Source organism: Perissodus microlepis, chromosome 14, assembly GCF_051167445.1.
Source record: "Perissodus microlepis isolate ML-2025 ecotype Zambia chromosome 14, ASM5116744v1, whole genome shotgun sequence".
Classification (NCBI taxonomy): Eukaryota; Metazoa; Chordata; class Actinopteri; order Cichliformes; family Cichlidae; genus Perissodus; species Perissodus microlepis.
The window spans coordinates 30,868,792-30,892,150 of record NC_140474.1 but is presented as its reverse complement, the minus strand read 5'-3'; the positions used below and the strand labels follow the sequence as shown (position 1 = coordinate 30,892,150).

At 40.7% G+C, this 23,359-nt stretch overlaps 3 protein-coding genes across 3 annotated transcripts; 2 read left to right on the top strand and 1 right to left on the bottom strand.

Annotated features, from left to right (window-relative positions):
• The first annotated feature begins 2,638 nt into the window (after nt 1–2,638).
• Nucleotides 2,639–4,963, top strand: LOC146374217 (retinol-binding protein 2-like). Its single transcript, XM_084950635.1, has 4 exons — nt 2,639–2,764; nt 3,841–4,019; nt 4,125–4,226; nt 4,482–4,963. The coding sequence occupies exons 1-4, from the start codon at nt 2,692–2,694 to the stop codon at nt 4,533–4,535; spliced, it is 408 nt and encodes a 135-aa protein (XP_084806761.1). The 5' UTR covers nt 2,639–2,691; the 3' UTR covers nt 4,536–4,963.
• A 650-nt stretch (nt 4,964–5,613) lies between these two features.
• On the top strand, nt 5,614–17,062 carry LOC146374216 (coatomer subunit beta'-like). The gene is made up of 22 exons (XM_084951153.1): nt 5,614–5,761; nt 6,230–6,367; nt 6,535–6,621; nt 6,814–6,940; nt 7,234–7,382; nt 7,677–7,823; nt 9,266–9,365; nt 9,449–9,591; nt 9,766–9,965; nt 10,231–10,341; nt 11,496–11,581; nt 11,684–11,790; nt 11,897–12,040; nt 12,153–12,283; nt 12,469–12,676; nt 13,002–13,112; nt 13,489–13,703; nt 13,816–13,908; nt 14,154–14,334; nt 14,492–14,563; nt 15,051–16,031; nt 16,112–17,062. Exons 1-22 carry the CDS (start codon nt 5,759–5,761, stop codon nt 16,193–16,195), a joined length of 3,618 nt encoding a protein of 1,205 aa, XP_084807279.1. The 5' UTR covers nt 5,614–5,758; the 3' UTR covers nt 16,196–17,062.
• A 46-nt stretch (nt 17,063–17,108) lies between these two features.
• mrps22 (mitochondrial ribosomal protein S22) lies at nt 17,109–23,089 on the bottom strand. The gene is made up of 8 exons (XM_084951154.1): nt 22,945–23,089; nt 22,318–22,475; nt 22,046–22,210; nt 20,519–20,662; nt 18,607–18,690; nt 18,235–18,380; nt 18,013–18,121; nt 17,109–17,488 (listed from the first exon to the last, which is right to left on the bottom strand). The coding sequence occupies exons 1-8, from the start codon at nt 23,069–23,071 to the stop codon at nt 17,396–17,398; spliced, it is 1,026 nt and encodes a 341-aa protein (XP_084807280.1). The 5' UTR covers nt 23,072–23,089; the 3' UTR covers nt 17,109–17,395.
• Nucleotides 23,090–23,359: the final 270 nt, after the last annotated feature.

Sequence of the window (23,359 nt, the reverse complement as noted above, 5' to 3'; positions counted from 1 at the left end):
AGCGCTACAGGTGCATCAACACAAAAACCCACAGACTCAAAAACTGTTTCTTCCCTAAAGCCATAACCACCCTGAACTCACACATGCACCGATAAAACAACCCCCCCACCCCCTTCTTTTTTTCCCCATTTCCTCTGTGAACCACCACTGTGCAATACCAAATTCTATGTGCAATAACCCAACTGTATATACACAACACTATTTATTACATATTACTTTTTTAAAACCAGCTTGAATATTTGTACGTATATAGTGCTGAAGAACTATAAAACAAAATTATAAAACTTTTTTTTCCCTGATAATCAACCAGTTGCTGAAATGATGAAAAGAAGTAAAATAGATAAACAGAAAGCATAGTTTTTACAGTAGATTAAAGAAGCACACATATTTATAACAAACGGTTTCCATGTAAAGAGTAACAGCCAAAAAGTCTTATATCTGATCAAAAAACAAAACAAAAACAAGCTCCCCATGCTTATGCAGATATTTATGATTCCAATAACCATTTTCTGTCATTTGTTTTCTTTTTTTAAGGGTGGATGGATCAGGGTTTTTCAAACATTTTGTGCCCAAGGAACAGCAATGGGCAAAAACCTGTAAGTAATCTGAGTTATTGTTAGTTCACTCTTTAATTACATATTATCGGTTTTGGCTGTTTTGACGACACATTTTCAGCGTCTGATCCAAGCAGCACAGCTACAATTTAGTTACTTCTAATTTTACCTTCTAGCTATCAACCAGGACTGTCTGTGAAAGTTGCTGGATAGATCCCTGGCTACTCTAGTCTGTGTGCCAGAGTACCCTTGAGCAAGACACCGAATCCAGAGTTGCTCCTGATGCATTCATTAGAGTGTGAATGTTAGATACACAGCACTGTAAAAGAACCTGTTTTGTTCGCTTTAATTTTATGGTTGATACAAAATCCCAAAACACACCCAGATTTGCCTCAAAGCAGACCATTTGGTGAGCCTGGGGTCAGACCCATTTTTAAATATGTATTACGTAAATATTTCAGCAGTAGGTGAGACAGTGTAGAAGGATTCTTCTCTGATTCTTATTTTGGCAATCAGTGTATTAGTCTTACTAGTATTACTTAGTCTTACTAATTCTCTACTGCATATGTATTATGCATAGAATCATGCATAGTGTAAGGAAAACACAAACTAAACAGACTGCAGGCAGAGTCTGTCAATGATTACACTAGACAGCTGAAATGCAGTGAGATGAAGCAAAGAGTGCAGTTGGACATTGCGATCTGTTCTTCTCTCTGTGTTAAATGTAAGTGTTGCTGTGGTTAGGTTATTATCAGCTCTGATAAATTATGAGGTTTATCAGAGCTTCTGCTCCAACATCACCTTTGGCCCTCCACATACAACACCATCTTTGAGCCGTAGATGAATTCAATGCGAGCGTGAGCGCGCGGTATCGCTGCCGTTGTGAAACCATGTCACAACAGCACAATATTTTATGAAAATCACTGCAGCTTCTGAAAGAGATCCAGAGAGTGAGTCATATTGACTCTGTGTCAGACACAGTCTCTGCTGGGGTATCTGATTCAATGAACGGACATGGAAGAGGACTGGATTAGATGGCAGCTTTCAGAATTCTTAAACACAAATAAGGAACTGTGATACAATGCCGAAACCCCGCACACATAAACCAACCAGAAACTTTTCATTAACCCGAACTAAGCAGCTCAGACATTAACACAGAGAAACACTGTGTTGTAAAAATGTGAGCACACACTCACACTCAATTGCTGATAAAGTAACTCCAGCTGACTGAGGCCTGAGTGTCTTATCTTATCAAGAAGCGATTTGCCAATAAAGAAAAAAAAATCTGTGTTTGAGTCAACAGAATTTCTTCCTTTGAAGTTAAAAAAAAGAGAGAGAAGAATGTCTCCACTGCAAAACTCCCAAACCTATCGCTAAGGTAATCAGCACACATCTCCATGCTCCACTACAGCTCATCTCCACTCCAGCACATTAGAATGAGTGATTGCGGAAGTTGGAAATGGAGATTGGAACAAGTGCAGGAGACTCTTTACAGTGCATCAGTGTAATGCTCAGAACTCGAAGCATGCACAAAGTCTACTCTCAGCTGTAGGTAATATGAGATTTTATATCACAACATAACACACAAACCCACATGAGTGTGTTTACAATGCAAAAAATGCAAACCTAAGCTTATTCTGCATACATACACACACACTCACTGAAAGGACAAACAATGACCCTGTCCTTTGGTCCACACACACATGCACAGACGCACACACATGCTTCCCTTTTATACCTTAGTGAGGACATCTAATTGACATAATGCTTTCCTTAGCCGCTCACCCTAACCCTAACCATCAAAAATGAATGCCTAACCCCAAACCTCAGCCTAAACCTAACCATAACTGTAACCCTGACACTAAAACCACATTTTGACCCTCAAGCTTGTGGGGAATGTTGGTTCCCACAAGCATAGTAATAGTTGAAATTTTTAGTCCTCACATAGTGGTATAAGTGTGAACACACACACACATGCACACTCAAACACTTTGACACACACACACACACACACACACACACACACAGGAACAAACACAGTATATATAAAGGGCTGGGCGATGCACTGCCTCTCTCTCTCTGCTTAACAAACACACGTTACAGTAAACTCCTGCCTTCAAACGCACACCAGTCAAACATGCCTGCAGATTACAATGGACGTTGGGAGATGGTGAGCAATGACAACTTTGAGGATGTCATGAAAGCCCTCGGTAAGTCATGCTCATGCAACATCTGATACAGCATAGAACGAGACAATTTGGCTTGACAACTCTCTTTAAAAAACCAACCCAAAAACACACACTGTAGCTTACTGTAGCTCAGTTACAGTGCTGCAATTAAAAGCAGCCAAGTAGACAGGAAGGTCTGGGCAGGAAATCTAGCATGTGTGTGACAGAAAAGATGAGAGAGCAGCAGTGTGAGAGACAGATGAAGACAGTGGAAAGAGGAAGGGAAAAAAAAGAAGAGTGCTATGGCACTGCTTCATTTCCTCATTGAGCTGCTGTCAGGCCGAGTTAACCTCCACTCTGTGAGCGGTTGCCGTCTGTTACGACGCCAAATAAATATTGATTCACTCCTTTCTGCATTTTCATCCTCCACGATCCGCAGAAATGGAAGACAGATTCCGACCCTGGATCAGGCAGCGGGCCAGCTCGTCAATTTTTTAAAAAGGAGGGGAAAAAAGGCTCTCCTTCCTTTTTTTTTTTTTTTTTTTTGGCGTGTCGTTGATCAGGCCCAGAAACACTTTCATTATTCACGACTCTATCTGCAATTCATAAAACAACCCTCAGTACACTCGGCTCACACGAAATCCAGGAAATCCTCAATGCCTCCGCCTCATTTCCATCCAGCGGATGGGAAAATGACATCCTTATGGAAATGGGTCAAAAATATCATTTAGATGGGTAAATATAGGGACCTCATCTGTAAGAGTGATGGGAAGAAATTGAATTTTCACTTTAGGGCAAATGGGATATGAATATCTAAACGGTCAGGATGGGTGGTTCTCTTTGGCAGAGCCCAAACTGAGCGGGATGTAAAACTCATTTAGGCCTCTTCTGACTGGGAGCAAGGTCATTTTTAAAGGGTAAACAAAACTGTCAAAAGGACCGGTAGGAGAGGAATCATAATAAGTGGCCTGTGGTGTTGTGTGTATTTCTGTTGGATGTGTGCTTTGGGTGTGTGCGCGCACACACAAAGACAGGACAGAATATTCTTCACAGACCCACAAAGAGCTGATGCCTCAGCTGACACTGCGTTCACTTTTTGCATCCCTGCATGCTTGCAGACATTGACTTTGCCACCAGGAAGATCGCCGTCCACCTGCATCAGACGAAAGTGATAGTCCAGAATGGAGACAAGTTTGAAACGAAGACCCTCAGCACCTTCAGAAACTACGAAGTCAACTTCACCGTGGGTGAGGAGTTTGAGGAGTACACAAAGGGACTGGACAGCCGAAAGGTCAAGGTAGGACTGAATTTGTTTACTCCTAGAACCTTTAACAAGTGCACCTTGTGTTGAACCAGTGATGCATTAAGCGCTATGTCTTTGTCCTATATTGTGGTGTAACAGACACTAGTTACCTGGGATGGGGATAAGCTGGTGTGTGTTCAGAAGGGGGAGAAAGAAAATCGTGGCTGGAGACACTGGATTGAGGGAGACCTACTACACCTGGTAAGAAAAAATGTGACATGCTGGGAAATTTCCACCATATATTTAGATGTTCTTGTGTTTTGAATCTTTCAAAAGCAGTTAAACTTACTTAATGGAATCTTATCCATTAAGTAAGTTAAATGTTATAACAAAGATAATGAATCACTATCTAAAAAAAACACACACATGCGGGCTCAGCCTTGTTGTGTAATCTAGACAGACATGTGTTGCACCATGTTGGACTTTAAGTCTGAAGGTCTGTACCCTCTCTTCTAGGAAATCCACGTTCTCGACAAAATCTGCCACCAAGTATTTAAGAAGGCAAAATAACATGGGAATGAAGTTCAACTGCACAAAACCGTCTGCTGTGTCTTTTTTTAATGTGATTATGGAGAGCTGCAATAAACTGATGTCACACAACTTTTCTAATTTACTGTGATTTTGATATGATATATTTTGTTTATTAAATGCATACAAAAAGTGAAGTCCAACCTTGCTCATAAATCCAGTACTGGATTAAAAAGTACGGGCTTTTAAACACATAAAGAGTGTATGTTTTATACATTAAAATTAACTTTTATAATTAAAGGTTTCTCTGATATGTAAGTAATGTATGTAATAATGTCTGATGTCTAAACTATAAACAGAGAAATACTAATTATACACGCCAGAATGAATAAAGGAATGCGTCAGAAAATAACGTTCATATTAAACTTTGTTCTTCTGTCAGACAAACGTAAATAAATAAATAAATAAAATAATAATTTGCTTGGAAATTATTGAGAACCAAATGCGGAGGTAAAAGTGTACAAGTGATATCGTGAGTTGCTTCTACAGGAAATGCGGAAGAATCCACGTTGGAGGAAGCTGTGTACATCACACAGCGGCTGAGATATACAGGCCGGAAATTTCTGTCTTCACAAGAAAAGATTTATGCTGTTGCTGAGCAATACGAATTGAAATGTGTTTGAAATGGTGCTCACCCCCAAAAAACAGGAAGCAGCACATATATAAACCTGCATACATACTGTAAAACAGGATACAATCTATCCCGTATAGCCCACTGTAACTTGTTGAAATATCTACATTTATATATTTAGTGTTGCATTAATTACTATACCTAATAGTTAAAAAAAATATTCACAGCTATTGTGTAGCTCTGAAAACGAGAAAACCTGTTATAAAATGGCATTTTCTAAACCATATTTATATGTGCAGAACAACTGCTAGCTTAGCTTTCCTAAGTGTGAACATACAGAGCTAACATCTTGTTATTGAAGAAATACTAGTCACTTATTTGCACAAACGCTTTTAAAACTAGCAAAATCTACAAGACGGGTGTTTATACTGAGCCTTTTGGTTCTATATTTGGCTTTATAACGCTGTCGAAATTTGGGCGTTCAGGTTTATTTTGGAAAATCTGTACCGGAGGTAGTTTTTGCAGCTCCTCGAACTTTCTTACAGAAACTTCCTCCGCTGAGCTCCACAGGCAGGCAGCAGTGAGGCCCGTATTTACAGTGGACAGCACCGCAGAGACTCACCGATGTGCAGCCATGGTAGGTACAACTGAAACACTAAACTGTTTATGTGACTATTCTTTATGAAAAAAAATATAGTTATTTCGTTTGCAGTTTTTTTAAGGGTGTTTGTCAGCGACATAATAATTGTGACATAATAACTTGGAATAACTTTGTATGTCTTAAACTCTCAAAATGAGACAATGAAAAGGCTGAAAAAACACTTTTGTCCTTTGGTTGTTGGATACTTTGAACATGCATTCGTAATACTAAATAAGCAGAGTTATGCAAAGACTTGAAAGGACTTGTTGTTATGGAGCAGGCATGCATATAAAATCTGGTATGGGAAGTATCAACAGACACAACCCCACCCTCAAGGTAGCCAAAAACTGAAATCAAACCGCAGCTGAGACACGCTGATTACTGACAAAATTGGATGATTAAAGCTTACTTTAACATATTTTTGCAGCGTTATTATCTCTTTGTCTTTTCACTCTTATTCCACAGCCTCTGAGACTGGACATCAAGCGGAAGCTGACAGCTCGGTCAGACCGGGTGAAGAGTGTGGACCTGCATCCCACTGAGCCGTGGATGGTGGTCAGCCTCTACAGCGGCACCGTGGTGGTCTGGAACCATGAAACACAGGTCACCATCCATCTCTGCGCATTTGTACAAAGCCGTTTGATCTCCCCCCTAATCGCTCGTTAAGTGGTTACACGAAATAACCAATCTTTTCATCTTCCTTCATCTGTGCTTTTGATGTCTTTAATGGTGATGTAGTCTGACAGCATGGGGCTTTTTTCTGTGTGTAGACGATAGTGAAAACATTCGAGCTGTGTGATCTGCCTGTAAGAGTGGCCAAGTTCATAGCCAGGAAACACTGGGTCATCACTGGAGCCGTAAGTATTTGGATTCATGTGCACTGCTGATTCAAATCTTTTATTTTTACTGTATGTTTTTTGTGCAAATACCAATACAAATGTGACAGTTTTAAGGGTAAAAAGAATGAGTCTGTTGTGTGTAATGTTGGCTTTGGTAGATGACCCGTTTCTAATTGGCAGAGAAATTCAAATCTCTTTGACTGTCTGCAGGATGACATGCAGGTCCGAGTGTTTAACTACAACACGCTGGAGAGAGTTCACTTGTTTGAGGCTCACTCTGACTACATCCGATGCATCGTTGTTCACCCCACACAGCCGTACATCCTCACCAGCAGTGGTAGGAAACTGCCGCCACACATACTCACATAAACACAAATGCTCTCATATAAAATGTTACCTCATGCATGTAACTTTTTAAACTTTGCAAGCTGTAATCATCATCATCATGTTTTTTTCCTGCTTCTTGTTTACTGTCTCTCTACGCTCTTCTCTCCTTGCCTTTTCCCTCACCCCAACCGATCACAGCAGTTGGACGGCATTTCCGTGTCTGGCTTTTTTTTGTGATGTGGTGCTTCGGTGTGTAAATAAAATTGAATTGAAATTACGTTTCTCGTGTTTCCGTGTTTTTAGATGACATGTTGATCAAGCTGTGGGACTGGGACAGAAAGTGGTTGTGCAGTCAGGTGTTTGAGGGACACACTCACTATGTCATGCAGATTGTCATCAACCCCAGAGATAACAACCAGTTTGCCAGTGCCTCTCTGGACAGGACTATTAAGGTATACACACAAGCACACCTAGCAAATACAGGAAAGTAATTGTAAGAGCAGGCAAGGAAGACCGCTGTAAGCCATGAAGAAATGAAAGTGTTTTTCAGTTTAAATTAAGTTAAAGGAGACAAAAAGGAGGAACACACAGGTGTAGTTTCTCTACAGGAGGAAGAAAAGGGGGATTGGTGGTCTTCATTTTGAGAAACACTACTGCTAACAATACAATTTAAGTGAGACAGGAGCAGTAATTTGCTGACATTATTCAGTTGCTCAGTGATAAACAACTCAATTGTTGTACTGTAGGTGTGGCAGCTGGGCTCCAAGACTCCCAACTTTACTCTGGAGGGCCATGAGAAGGGAGTGAATTGTATTGATTACTACAGTGGAGGAGACAAGCCGTACCTCATATCAGGGGCTGATGATCGCCTGGTCAAGATCTGGGATTATCAGGTTATCACAAACACACTAGACTGCTTTTTTCTTCCTTTCTGCACCCTAGGATCAAAACAGTTTATTGCCATAATTATGTGACATCTATTATACAAAACATGCAAAGAGGTACACAAAAACAATAAAAATAAAATAACAACATACTACAGTAAAATATTTCCACCATAACCTGTATATAAAAGATGGACATATGTTGTTATTTTCAAGCCTTCAGTTTGACCATTTGTATTTGATTTGATTTGATTTGTGGATGAAAAGTTTCACGTCTAACTCATCCGCTAACAGTAACTAGCTTGGTTAGCAAGGAGTATCCAAACACTGTACATAGTGCATGACACAGACACAGCTACCTGCTAATTAGGGCTAATATATAAATAAAATATTAGAATTTCACTCAACAAAAAAATGTAATGCAGAGATTTTTGGATGGTCTGATTGTCAGCACTATAAAAAACACGGTCACTCAAATGGTAACACTGTTATCTTTCCTGCATCAGTGTAACTCCTCTTTAGTCTATAAAAGCAAACATGGAAAATGATGGACAAAAGGCCAAACTCTCATCGCCACTCCAAAATAGATAATCAAGCACTATCAAGTCTTTTGATAGTTTCATATTTGAAGTTAGCTCTCTGAGCCAGCGGTGATGTTGCTGCACTGTATAAAAGTATCCACAATCTACCAGAGTATGTAAAAATATGAAAAACATGTAGTGCTGACTCAAGGTTAATGACAGCTTCAACCCAAGGAGTCTTTCATCTTTGGTTTCCATCTACAACATTTGGGCAAAGCTGCTTTCAGTTAAGGCGGCTGAGGTGTGTGTGTGCATCAGAGTGTGAAGCACAGATTGCAAATTTAGTCTGAAGACGTAACTGAAAGAGTCTCAGGTCTGCCTTAAACTGTAGTGAACATTGGTACCCATAGCTGAAATTTCCTTGCCCTGATGAAGTGTTTGTTTTCTTTGGGACTGTTGATAGTGATTCTCATTAGCTAAAAACTAGACACAATTAAGTGCTATCATTATTACTTTGGACATTAGGGGCCTTTGTATTAGATTTTGTTCTATATCTGGTACAATTTATGTATGTACGCTGTACATGCTAAAAAGCAAAATAAGGCTTAAAGATAAACACCTTTTATTCTAAATACAGCTAAATCAGGACAGTTAAATAACTTATATGGTTATCATGAATGGAAAGCAAAACCATATCTATGTAACCATTTCTATTTCTGCTGTTCCCATTTAATTTTGCAACAGTAAGAGGTGCATCTGTAGTAGAAGTAAAAGTAAGAAGGTGTTATATAGCCATTATATGCAAAGTCGTTGTCCTTAAGCAGTTATTCAGCGTTGATATAGACAATTCACACATGTTCATGTGCATTCATATAAAAAACTTACCACATGTGAAAAGAACAATAAACAGTGTGTGCTTTATCTCCCTAGAACAAAACTTGTGTTCAGACTCTGGAGGGTCACGCTCAGAATGTGACCTGCGTCAGCTTCCATCCTCAGCTGCCAATCATTCTCACAGGCGCTGAAGATGGTGGGTCAAACATTCGTACATTTTTCTGCTCCCAAATGGGCACGGCATCTTGCTTAAAGTTTGACCTTTTGTCCTTTCCATAGGCACTGTTCGTGTGTGGCACTCCAACACCTACCGGCTGGAAAACACACTCAACTATGGCATGGAGCGGGTGTGGTGCATATGTGGCCAGCCCGGCTCCAACAGTGTGGCTATAGGCTTTGATGAAGGCAGCATCATCATCAAGGTCGTTATATTTGTAGTTTTCTCACAGATTTCTGAATGGACTTTTTAAGTAGTGGCGTGGTTAAGATTCAGCTGATGATGTAACATCTCTGTCCTCCATTTCTTCATATACCTTTCTCTCTTTTTTCCCTTTATTATTCTTAATCCTTCTTCATCCACTCCCTCTTTGTTTCAGATTGGTCGAGTGGAGCCCGTCATGTCCATGGACTCTAGCGGGAAGGTCATCTGGGCTCGTCACTCTGAAGTGCAGCAGGCCAACCTAAAGGCACTGACAGAGACTGAGATAAGGGATGGAGAGAGGCTCCCTCTGAGTGTGAAAGACCTGGGAAGCTGTGAGATTTACCCCCAGACAATCCGACACAGCCCTAATGGGAGGTAAAGCGCCAGGCTTTGGGTGGAAACAGCATGAGGTTCTGACTAATCTTTCTTTTTCCTCTAACCAAAATATGACCGTTATTAAAGTGTAAATTAGACTTGAACTAGATTTATGTCTAACTGCAGTGTAATTGTGTAATGCCTATGATCGTTTCAGTGCAGGTAAGATAGTGGCAGCCTGCGTGCTCACTGAGTCTTTGGGGTAAAAATCTTAAAGTATAATTTGATAATCATGTGTGTAATTTGTATATTTGCACACTGACAGATTTGTAGTGGTGTGTGGGGATGGGGAGTATATCATCTATACTGCCATGGCTTTGAGGAACAAGAGCTTCGGCTCAGCTCTGGAGTTTATCTGGGCACACGACTCTTCACAGTAAGTCTTTACCTTTACATTAAGGCTCAGCATTTTAGAAAATATACTTTGTGCTGACTTAGATAAGAAAACCAATATCACACGTATGCTAAATATGCAGAGGCTGATTAGCTCAGAGTAAATACTGGAAATAGTAAACACTGTAAAAAGTTGCAATTTTATAGGGTGAGTGGTACAGCCCAATTTCCAAAAAAGGTCTGAGGACTGAGTTTATTTTTAGGGAAGACCTAGCTTATTTCAACAATGCAAAACCAAATCATATTCTTAATCTATTTACAGAGGTGTTGCTTGATAGTAAAAGAGTCTAGGTGTGTAAATGGGCCTGTTTGCAAGATAGAACTATCGCCCATTAAAACCATTTGGCTCATTTTGAAATAAGAAATATGAAAAAGGAGGCTCTGTTGAGCAGCTAAATATCTATATTTTGCATCAAGAATTGAAATATATTTGGCTTTCAAAAATCTACATCATCAGTTCCCCCCTCAAAAAAAATCACAGAATATTCTTAATGTGATGTAACTCAGGGGTAATAGTAACATCAAATGAATTTAACCTTAAGATAAAATCAGACTTCAGACTGATTCAAACTCTGATATGTTGCCTTTGTACTTTTTGCAAATGAACATAGCATTCATATGATTTGCAAAGTGTTGTGTTCTTGCTCTCTTTTTTTTTTTACATTTTACACATCGTCCAATTTCAAATCAGTTCAATTTAGTTTTATTTGCTAAATCGCAGTAGCCTTAAGGCTCTTTTGTTATTGTAAGGCCCTACAGCAATACAGCAAAAAGTTCAGTTATCAGACAACCCCCCAGTGAGTAAAGCACTTGGCAGCAATCGTAAGGAAAAACTCCCTTTTAACAGGAAGAAACCTGGACAATCAGGGAGTGGCAGCCATCTGCTGAGACTGTTTGGGGATAAAGAGAGAGAGAGAGGACAGAAACATGCTGTGAAGAAGAGCCAGAGATTAATAATAACTAATGATTAAATGGAGAGTGATTTTTTTAAAAACAGGATTTCAACTTGCTCATCGAACTGTCAACATAAACCCAAAATATGTACTCCTGAAAATGGTCAAAGGACTGATTAGCCTTACTGTAAGTCCCCTGTGGTCTGGTACATTATTATTATTATTATTATAAATGTTGTTATAGGTATGCAGTCAGAGAAGGCAACAGTGTCAAAATATTTAAGAACTTCAAAGAGAAGAAGACATTCAAACCTGAATTTGGAGCTGAAGGTGAGTTTCATGTCACGTTTTTGTTTGAATTTGTTGAATATATTTTTGAGAGCATACGTGTGAGTATCTGTGCCTATGTATTACTATCCTGCATCCCTACAGGCATCTTTGGTGGCTTCCTACTAGGAGTGAGGTCAAACAGCGGCCTGGCCTTTTATGACTGGGAGAGCTCTGATTTGATCCGGCGTATTGAGATCCAGCCTAAACATGTCAGCTATAATCCAATGAGCACTTTATCAGCTTAAATCGATACTAAATTTACTACTGTGGCTTTCTAATAGGAGTTGTTTGGGTTTTTTTTAATTGTGTCTTTAGGTCTTGTGGTCTGACTCTGGGGAGCTCATCTGTATCGCTACAGATGAGTCTTTTTTCGTGCTGCGCTACCTACCAGAGCAAGTGTCCACAGCCCAGGAGTCTAAAGAAGGGGTGACAGAAGATGGGATAGAGGCTGCCTTTGAGGTCAGAGACTCACATGGTTAATTGTCTAGACTATTTTTATATAGAATTCTGTTACCTTTTTAGATCATTTTTCAATCTCTTTTATGTCTGTCCTCTTTTTCCTGCTGGTCAGGTGCTGGGGGAGGTCCAAGAGGTGGTAAAGACAGGGGTTTGGGTGGGAGACTGCTTCATCTACACCAGCTCTGTTAACAGACTCAGCTATTATGTAGGAGGAGAGATAATCACCATTGCTCACATGGACAGGTAAACTCACAAATATGTATCTGCAAATCCATTTAGTTTTTTTTCCTTGGCATATTCATAAATGTTCCTGTAATGCTGCAAAATCTGTTGTATGGCTATGAATCCATTTAGTGTCTTATTTCACGTTTTATTTCCACTTGCTATCCAGTAAATTCAAAACTACAGACAGTCTTTCTTTGGTGTAGGACGATGTATCTGCTGGGCTACATCCCGAAGGATGACCGTCTCTACCTCGGAGACAAGGAGCTGAACGTTATCAGCTATTCGCTGCTGCTTTCTGTGCTAGAATATCAGACAGCTGTCATGAGGAAGGACTTCAGCACTGCTGACAAGGTTCTACCCACGATTCCCAAGGAGCAGCAGACCCGTGTAGCCCGCTTCTTGGAGAAACAGGTATGTTTGCATGCCAGCTTTTACCCTTGGAAATCCATCTTTGTGCTTCTCTTGCTCCTTTGGCTGAGTAAAAATTCAGGACTTGGACGAATGCATAATTTACAGAACATGAGGCAGCCAGATGGTGTGATACCTCTGGGCAGAATTTCTGTGTGTTTCTTATAAAACATATTTATCATGCAAGGGCTTTGGCTTCTCACGCAGTCACTTTTCCCCTATTCATATTGCTTCATATATCTAGACTCTACTGCTGGCCATCACAACGAGTGAGAAAGGATAATATACAGAATATAGACTAATGAGAATGTTATTTTGTGCTGTGTAGGGCTTTAGGCAGCAGGCCCTCGCTGTGTCCAATGACCCAGAGCATAAGTTTGAACTTGCTCTGCAGCTGGGAGAGCTCAAGACAGCCTATCAACTGGCCCTGAAAGCAGAGGTGAGAGCCTGGACAATTTCTATAGCTACTAAATGTTAGCGGCTATGTAAGGATGTCTTTAGGCACTGTGCTACTCTGAGCTAAATGCTAAAGTTAGCTAAAGCTACAGAGTGGAATAGTTGTGTGGTGTATATTCACATAAATAAATCAATGATTATTGGTTTTGTTTTTTAATCAACAGCTGTGTAATTTGATGCATAATGTGCGCAGAATCCGTTATTTCCCCTATACAAGCCTGACAGTGTGAGTCACAGACCCGGTGTCCCTTATTTAGTAACCGCTTTACAGTGTTTTGTTGTCGAGGTTCATGCCTTTCGTCCTGAGATAATCCGCTCTCCTGTCTCTTTGGCACCTCTGCTCGCGGGGGCCGAGTCAGTCAGAACAAAAATGGAAGCAGCTGGCAGAGCTTGCATCTACAAAGTGCCAGTTTAGCTTGGCTCAGGAGTGTCTCCACCAAGCTCAGGATTATGGGGGATTATTGCTTCTGGCCACCACTTCAGGCAACGTTGACATGGTGGGCCAACTGGCTGAGGGGGCAGAGAGAGATGGGAAGACCAACGTGGCCTTCCTCACCTACTTCCTGCAGGGGAGGTTAGTGCGTCAGGGGTAAAGAGCACAAAGGAGGTTTTTAAACTGACTTATGTGTTTAAACTTTATTCTTTTTTTCTGTCACCACCATCTTTGTTTTTTTGTATTTGCTCAGAGTGGACAAATGTCTGGACCTTTTGATCAAAACAGATCGACTGCCAGAAGCTGCATTCCTGGCTAGAACATATTTGCCCAGCCATGTCTCAAGGTAATGCTGCTTCTAATGAATACCTAACATATGTCCAAGTGTAACACTCTTTGCCTGTGGGCCTATCTGTTTGTGTCCTGAAGAACCTCTGCATGTATCACTTGGTGTGCCTGTTTTCCTCCCAGCTGTTGAAATAATTACTAGTCTGAATCAGAGTTTTTAGAAAAATGTTCTTTCTTATTAATTAGAATTTCTATAATATATTATGCATCACTGTGGCGATGCGTGTGCCTCTCTTCCTTCAGGGTGGTGAAACTCTGGAAGGAGAGTCTTTCTAAGGTCAACCAGAAGGCAGCAGATGCTCTGGCTGACCCCAGCCAGTACACCAACCTGTTCCCTGGCTTCCAGCAAGCCCTGCTGGCTGAGCAGTACCTGAAGGAGACTCATGTCGGGGTCAGACCTGCTTCAGAATACCCTCTCATTACGGTCAGTGTGAGAGTCAGTCGAACTGTATTTTCAAAGTTAAATCAGCATCTAAGATTTTTTGCATTTTCTGCAAAGCTCGTTGGACTATAGCTGTTCATGCTTTGAACATAAGTTAAGAGTCTGAGATCCCACTTTTCCCATTTCTTTGGTTCTTTAGCCAAATGAAGAGCGCAGTCTTCTGGAGGAATCAGCAGGTTTTAGACCTAAAGGAGAAATTACTGACTCAGAGGTGAGAGCACAGTCTTCATCTCTACACATGCTCATTCAGTCAGTGCAGTCAAACAGGCTGCTCTTGTGATAAGTGCCTAAGCTACTATAAATGTCACAGCAGCATACCAGTCTTTTTTAATTTCCTTCCATGGTATCATGACTACAGTGTAATATCCTAACCTAATATGTGTTTTTAGGGTAACAATATTAGCTAATGGATGATAACAAAAATGAAAAAGATTTGTAAAGATTTGTAATGGTTCACTGTGAGAAGCGAAAAAAAAAAAACATTCAAATTTACCACTGATTCAGCTCCTTTCACACTTGACTGTTCTCTTTCATGGCACATGGTGCATGAAAGAGAACAGTGTTGCTCCTTCTGTAAAACGTAAATGTAGTATCCAAATTTTAAAAAAGATATAACTTAAATAGATGATTAAAGCCAGCGGCTGAGCAAACACTGCAACTCCTTTTCTGAGTTTGATCGTTCTGTGTTTTCTTTAAAGCAAGGGGCGGAGAGCATTAGTGAGGCCACCATTGTGCCAGCAGTAACAGAAAGTAAATATTCAAAAGTTGCAGTAGTGGAGGAGGACACTTCAGTAAAACAAGAGTCGACTGATCCCGTTTCAGCAAGTGAAGAAGAATCTGTCCTGAGAGGAGCAGACCCTTTTCCTACTACTGCTGCTACAGAAGAACAAGCAGTGTCAGAATCATGCGAGTTTAAAGCAGCGAAGGTGGGCACTAAAGCAGACACTCTAGTCTCTGTAGAGGAAATCACCAGGATGCCTGATGAGGAGGCTGAGATGGTACAGCTCAGTCCTGTGGAAGATGTCAGGTCATGCGTGAAGAAAGACGTTCAGGAATTATCTCCAGAAACTGAAGCTCCACCTGCTGTCTGTGCTTCGGAAACAGAAACCACTCTAACAACACAAGAAGCACCAAATGAGGCATTAGCAGCTGAGGATGTCCTGGTTAGCGCTGGTCTGACGGTCGATAATGAAGTTGCGTCCGAGCCTATAGCACCTGGGGAAATGATCATTCATCAAGATCTGGAAAAAGATAGGATCGCCTCAGAAGTTCCAGGTTCAATGGGTGGAGCAGCAGAAACAGAAGAGACTCCTGTTACGTGCGAACTTGTTGCAGAAACAGCACCTTCACACACGGCAGTGGAGGAGCTCATCTCTTTTGAAACCACAGATGTTCCAGCACTGGACGCAGCTGTCCAGATTTTACCGGAGCTGACCCTGGATCCTCTGCTAGACTTGCTTGAAGATGCAGTGCCAGTACTGAAGCCAATCCCAGCACAAGAACGAGAACAAGAGAAACAAACTGGAGAACTTCCAGTAAAGCCTCCTGTTATTCACAAGGCTGAGCCAGAGGTTTTAGCCCTCACTGTAGCTCATGCAGAAGGCCATGCAGCAGAAGAGGAAGAGGAAGGTCCTGAAAGACCTGAGGTACTGCCAGAGGACCTCGAGGCGAACAATGAGGTAAACAAAGGTTTATAAGCCCGTTACACTAATATTGCTATGAATGTTAAATCCAGAATTGTTTTGCCTTACACCTGTAGGCCCTGGATGATCTGGACAACTTTGACCTGGAGGATATTGACACCACAGATGTCAACCTAGATGAAGAGTTCCTGGGTGAATAGAAACTAGCCTTTCACAAGCCACTTTTTTCTGTTCAGTGATGAGAGTTTCATAAATCAAAACAATTAAGACTGAAGTGAATATTATTAGGCATTTGCGTTCTTAGTTATGGCCTAAACCCTTATCCAAACACGACAAAAAGCAGCCTCCCAACTGCCCAGATCCCAGACTAATCGAACACAATGGAATAAGCCCAACCCACCTACCTTGCAGCCCACAAATCCCAAAGTATCTGCTCTCGAGGCATGATGCCAGACACCGTGAAAACCTTTAGGAAGCCCGTCCATGCCTCAGTGGGACAGAGCTGTTATGCTGGTTTCCAGCCACGACTCTGATGAGACCAGGCTGTATTTCAACACTATCTGCATATGCAGTTTATTAAAGCCAAAAATGTACTGACAGACAAATAGGCATTTCTTCATTGTTGCTAGCGTGCCTTTATGATTTTATTTTAAATGGTTCGTATCTTTAAATAAATACTTTGGGGTTTGCTGTGTCTCAAATCTAAGTGCATCAAGCTTTACTTGCTGACAGAAACATAGCCTTCATAGGAAAGAATCGCAATACCTCTCCCACAAGCATCACAGCATTTTATCCAAGACTCCAAATTACCATTTCACCGGTTCAATGCGAGTTAAATGTTCCGCATGCCATTCCACTTTATGTATACACCACATCATGCAAACCCTCCATTTGGTTCTTCTCATTGTCTTAAATGATAGTCATAATTTTATTTTTAAGCTTATTAAATTATCAAAAACATACAGTATGTTGCTGTTGTTAGTGTGTTTAACGTGGTTTTCTGCTTCCTTTGTTTGAAATAAAAACTGCATGCTACTGTGACTGTTTCCTTGGCGAGTAAATTAAAGGAGCTTCCACAGTCTCTAATATAATTCCAATAACATGACACTCAAGTACAAAGGCTGTATTTATTTTATGTACATGATATAAGCAGACATGAAGCTTGATTCAAAGAACTACACTGACAATTTCTACGCATAAGAAACAAACATCTTAAAGTATCTCACAAGACGTTGCAGCCAACTCTTCAAATTGTTGGTTGTGATGTGAAAAGGTTTCCTTTGGAGAAGCATATTTTACTCTTGGCCCAACACAAAAACAACAAACTGTCATATTTTATACATGAGAGGCAGGATTTCCAGACGTTCTGTATAGCATTTCTCTATTGAGGTATTGACCAATCATGAAGCAGAGCCCTCAACAGCAGTCTGTTCATATGCCTGCAGAGCCAGCTCGATGTAGCCCGACCTTTGGGAGTCCCTCTGGGCATAGATCTGCAGGGGCACACATGAGTAAATGGAAAAAGAAAAGAGATCAATTACACTAAAGTGCAGTCAAAGTGATATCACAGTATTAATAGTATTATTACTGGACGTAGTAAACACAGCTAAGATTGGGTTTTGAAATCAACTGTGACTAAATGAGAGGCCTTGAATGTAGAAGACAGACACACACCCACACCTCCTGCTGCTAACCTTTCACATTAAATGGTTGTCATTCTCAGTGTCTCTCCCCCTTACTTCAAGGCTGAAGGCATGTGAGAACAAATAAGACCTGATGTATCCTGGACCTGGTCCCTCTATTCCCACTTTAGAGTAAAAACCCAAAGGTCTAATGCAGGAAACAGCCTAGATTTGACCTCTTAACAGCTATACTGACTCCTGATTCGCCTCGAACATCCAGGAATACCATTTATGTAAACTAGATCAAATAGCAATACGTTAAACAGACTTCAAATGAACTCAAGTGCCAAACAGAGATACAAATCGGCACATACTGTTTGTCACAGTTCAACTACCTTAAGCAGGTCGGTGCCTGTGGCCTGTTGGCTGGCAGCTTCCCGGGCTGACTCACTGTGGGGGTGGACCATGTGGAACAGAGACACGAGGCTTACAGCATCCTGGAGCCTGGAAACACCAACACACACACTGAAGGCTCAGATCAGAGCTTTTGCCAGCAGGTACAGCATACTCAATGTAACTCAATTCTAAAATGATGCAAATGCTTAAAAAAAACTCACAGCTCTCTTTTTAGCATGTCCACTATGAGCCCATCCACCCTGCGAACACTGACTAAGTACCAGGCCATGCCTCCGAAGTGTCTGGTGGACCGCAGCAGATCATATTTGCCATGCTTGTCCAAGTCCTCATATGTGGTCGTGTGTACCTAGACACAAAACACATTAAATGAATACAGACCTTGATGATTTAGCTCATTTGTAATTAATCAGCACAACACTCATTATGCACCTTTTTTCACTTCATATCAAATGAAGCAGAGAACATATAAAAAGACAGAAAATTTCACAGCATAACAAGTTCTAGGTAGAGTTTACAGATCTCAGTGCAGCCAACGATGAGGTCAAAATACCACAAGGTCACTGGTATTTTACCTTGATGTATTCTGAAGAGTCTGGTTCAAACTGGACGAGGCACAAGTCCAACACATCCTCATGGCGGTCCTGGGAAAACACCAACTAATGAAGAGAAAGAGGTTTAAGTGGGTAACAGTGTACTGAGGAAAACCCTCCAGACACAATGACAATGAACAACATGAGGTGATGATCAGTTGTCAGTCATGGTTAATAGCCGTTTTTTAAAATGGACAGAATAATGTGTAGATTATGATATTATCACAAAAGTTCACTCATGATATTTTATTGTGATTTTAAACATTTTGTGATATGCTGAGTTCTGCAATAACATATACTGCGATTTATCTGCAAATTATGGCCTCCAGTGATAAACTTAATCTTATTAATTAAAACAAATGTTGACAAGGTTTTCAGTCTCTTCCACTCGAATGACTTTTATTGTTAGGCACACAGGTGGACCAACATTGTCATTAAATGCAGCACCCACCTGTCAAACTGTTTGTATCACATTCTAGTCAAACAACTGAATGCAAATGTGTGAACTGCTGTACCATTACATACATTTAGAATATGAGACAGCAGTCACCGCACCTCTGAGACAAAATGAGCCATATTAATCACATATGAATCCACAGCCTGCGAGTTAATGTAACCCTTTGTGTTCTACACTAACTTTCCTCGGCCTTACAGTTCACTCCTCTGTACAGCCTAGACAGGTCTGCGTCTGTGATAAAACACTGTGACAGTGTCACATATCTCATTCCAATGGCTTCAGCATGTACCCTATTCTCTTAGCTCACCGTTAACTGTGAGGTAGGTTTCTCATTTCATTCCGGGCCAACTTTCGGGATCAAAAAAGTTTTACTGAATTGAATCATGATAAGTAGGTCAAGTGTTAGTTGTTTTTTGACTGATCTGATTTAACATGAGGTATTTCAGGATAGCGGTGCATGAGACAACTCCTCACGTTTGTAACATTCTCAGAGTATTTCACTTGCATACTGCACCTTTATCCCGGGCTTGTTACAAAAGTAAAAAACAAACAAACATATTTTTCATCTTAATGCAGATGGTGCTTTTCTCATTTCTTTCTCTGATGCCCATTTGTTTAATGAACGTTCCTCCTGCATGCTGACAATCATCATAGCTGACCTGGCTAGGAAAACCCCACAGCACCCTCTGGTGGACTACAAAAGGAACTGATTTTACCATTCTGGTACTTAAAAGTTTAATTTGTATCTGCAATTTAAATAATAAACTAAAATTTGGTGCCCATGTATGGATACAATGTATCCACGGTAATGCTATACAAGCAGCAATATTCTGAAATACATGAAGTTTGGAAAATTGGGTCCAAACAAGAGTTTTCCCTTGTTAGCCCTGTTAATAGAACATCAGTGTAAACAAGGATTATGCTGACTGTGTGTAAATAAAAAAACAATTTTAAAAAGTAGAGTAGATTACATCAACACATTTTATATCAGAGCAAACATGAGCTACATACTGGGAAAAATAAATAAATAAATAAATCACAGATCCAACAAATCACAATAATGGCTAATAGTGTTCAGCAAACTGTGACGATGAGCCCAGCAAGAGGAATAAAACGACGCTGGAACAGGCAGACATAAATGGAAGGCAACCATTATTAAACGTATTAACTACAGCAGTTCAAGGCCAAGTATCTGCTGTTGGCCAGCACCACACTCTAGTGTAACACTTTCAGCACATGATGTTTTCACTGCGACCAATAAAAAAATAAAAGGGAACAAGTCATGGGCACAAAATGAAGCCTTTGTCTACAGAAGCCGCTTATAAAACCTGAGTTCTGTAAAAGATGCATTGAAGGAGTTTTATGGAATATCATTTAAGAAGAAGAAGAAGAAGAAGAAGAAGAAGAAAGAGAGGTAGGAGAATTCTTAGGTCCTACCTTGAGGTTCTCCTCTTTGAACAGAAGTGGTGCAGTGAGCTTGCGTCCCTTCTTAGGGAAGTAGACCTGGATAAGTCGGTCTCTCTCTTCCCAAGTGGCCTTCCTAAGGATTCCATTAGGTTCCCGTACAACTATGAATCTCTCCTGTTGAAAAGACATACAGAATATGGTATATTTTAGTAACATTCTTGAATCCAAAGCTATATCAAATTGGTGAGTTTTAGGCAATTAGGGGTAGGGCTGGGCCATATCATACCGTTCACGGTAATACCGGTATAATGTTGGGCAACGATAAGAAAATGAAATATCGCGATAGAATATGGGTGAAACGCACATGCGCAGTGCCTTTGTTTTCATACGCACATGGCGGAAAAAGCATGGCAGTGACAGAGAATAAGAAGGGCGAAAGCGGGTTGTTGAATGAAACGGATGAACCAGAATTGGTTTGTAAAAATGCTGCAACTTCAGTGTGGAACTGGTTTAGCTTTCGTCCGTCAGATACACAACAAAGCACTATTTTTGGTAGAGCATGCTAGCAGGCCGTCGTTATTACCGTGTTTTTTGGAAAATACGGCACACTTAAAATCAATCCTTTGATTTTTCTGAAAGTCGACAGAGCCCCTTATAATCCCGTGTGCCTTATGTATGAATTCTGGTTGTGTTTACTGACCTCGAAACGATTTTTGTCGTACACGGCGCTCGAACATCGGTCAAATGTTTTAGTACGATTTTGCTAAGCTACGAACCCACACCGTTGGATGGATTGTTGGAGCATTACGGCTATCGTAGGCAGGAGCCTCGCGGAATGATACGTACTGTGCTTCAACATAATACTATCACATTGTGTGTGTATAACTTCTTAAGTTTTGTGGATATTATACATGGTTATGCTGAGGATATGTCAGCTAATTTCCACTGGAAATGCCTTTTGGTTAAACTGTCAGCGAGGAATTTGCACTGTTAAACTTTAATGCACATAAAAAACAGCTGCTTGTTTAAGTGAAAATACATTGATGTTTTTTTATTTGCGCTAATAAAGTTGTGGAGTTGTAAAGTATTTTGTCTAGTGTCAATTATATCGTCAGTTATATCGTTATTGCACATTTTCAAATGTATATTGTGATAAATATTTTTGGTCATATCGCCCTGCTCTAATTAGGGGCATAGAGATGTATATATTATGGAAGCTCACGTCAGTCAGGACCCCTATAATAAAAAGTCTGTATTTTATATATGGCAGTCTGGCACAGAGCAGGTATCAATAAAAGCAATAGTGATGATGACTAAATGAGAAGCAGCATGAAAAGATGAGCTGGGGTGGAAGTGGATTGCAAAGACACTTGCAGATATGACGCAAATGTAAGCTTAAAGCAAATAAAACGGAGCATCTTATACGAGAGTCGTGCGTTGGATATGTGGAAGGGTAACTACTGCTCTTCCAGGACTGCGGCTGATCGACTTGTGGAAGCCAACTAATACCCACTTAAGCGCACACACACACACACACACAAAGCAAGATGTGTGTACCCTGTGTGGAATATTATAGGTGATGTCTGTAAAGGCGTATTTAGCTGTGTCCATGCCGTCCAGGATCTTATCCTCACAGAGCACATCGCTGATGGGCTGCCTCTCTTGCAACACAAGGGGCATCTGCAGCAGCTTTTTAGCTTGCTCTTTGGCTAACTCGACTGCCTGGAATCACAAAAAAAGGTTTGGATGAAACAAAAGCAACACCAACATATATAAGAATGTATGCGATCAAAAGGGGTGGACTCTGTAACACTTCATCAACAGGGCACCTGTTCCAGCTGTTCATCCGTCATGAGTTTATACGTGGGTGGCTTCAGCTCCTGCTTAATTGGTCGGTAGACTTTCTGCAGGTCCAGGCCTGTAATCCTGGTGAGGATGTCCTGTACAGCTGAATCGGTGAATTGGGGCTTTGCATGGTCTGTGGCAGCTGCAGAGAAAGACATAATAATAAAAATAATAATAATAATAATAATAATAATAATAATAATAATGGATTGGATTTATATAGCGCTTTTCAAGGCACCCAAAGCGCTTTACAATGCCACTATTCATTCACTCTCGCATTCACACACTGGTGGATGCTAGTTAATGAGTTAAATAATTTACAAAGTCTGGCTTGGTGACAGTTACGTTTAACTGTAGATTGTTTACTTTCCAGACGAACTTAGCTTGTATAGCATCATTCATTGGGATTAGCAAGCATCGACTATACCGGCCAACACCTCCAAATACAGCGGCTTGTAAAAGAAGCTGGTGCCGAAAGGCAGAGCGACAATAAAGCGTCCGTGAGCGTTTGTCACCGGCACCCCAACTGCTGAGCCCAACGAGCTACAAGGTCAGCGTTACAGCGAAGAAAAAGCCTGAGCTGCAGTCATGTTACCAGCAATAAAACGCACCTTTATCTGGTGTTTCACTACAAAAAGTCCTCGCGCCAGACCTCATCAGTATCTGTTTGCTCCTTTGCACATTTTTCACCCCAGAGCAGCTCCGCAACAAGCACCGTGCTGTACCGAGGGCCGCCATCTTTGTTATTACCTCATCTGTGCGACAGGACCTTTCAACCCCCGCCCCCAAGTGATCATGGGATATGTAGTGTGTTTACACAACGCTACGAAAAATAAAATAAAATCACCTTTATTTGTTTGTTGCTTTCTCATAGCTTGCGCAGTTTAAATTAATAATAATTAAGCAATTTAAAACTATTTTTTCTTTCGAGTGTTAAACTGTGGCTGTTTAAAAAAAAAGCTTTTTTAATTTGTTGTTTTTGGGTACTTCATTTTTTTTGGTAATGTATTGATATTTAGAACTTGT

Coding starts and splice junctions, on each gene's coding strand:
- LOC146374217 (XM_084950635.1), top strand. CDS start 2,692: ATGCCTGCAGATTACAATGGACGTTGGGAGATGGTGAGCAATGACAAC. Junction 2,765..3,840: donor GGATGTCATGAAAGCCCTCG/GTAAGTCATGCT, acceptor GCATGCTTGCAG/ACATTGACTTTGCCACCAGG. Junction 4,020..4,124: donor TGGACAGCCGAAAGGTCAAG/GTAGGACTGAAT, acceptor GTGGTGTAACAG/ACACTAGTTACCTGGGATGG.
- LOC146374216 (XM_084951153.1), top strand. Junction 6,368..6,534: donor TCTGGAACCATGAAACACAG/GTCACCATCCAT, acceptor TTCTGTGTGTAG/ACGATAGTGAAAACATTCGA. Junction 9,592..9,765: donor AAGGCAGCATCATCATCAAG/GTCGTTATATTT, acceptor TCTTTGTTTCAG/ATTGGTCGAGTGGAGCCCGT.
- mrps22 (XM_084951154.1), bottom strand. CDS start 23,071: ATGGCGGCCCTCGGTACAGCACGGTGCTTGTTGCGGAGCTGCTCTGGG. Junction 22,211..22,317: donor CGGATGAACAGCTGGAACAG/GTGCCCTGTTGA, acceptor TTGTGATTCCAG/GCAGTCGAGTTAGCCAAAGA. Junction 18,122..18,234: donor GACATGCTAAAAAGAGAGCT/GTGAGTTTTTTT, acceptor TGGTGTTTCCAG/GCTCCAGGATGCTGTAAGCC.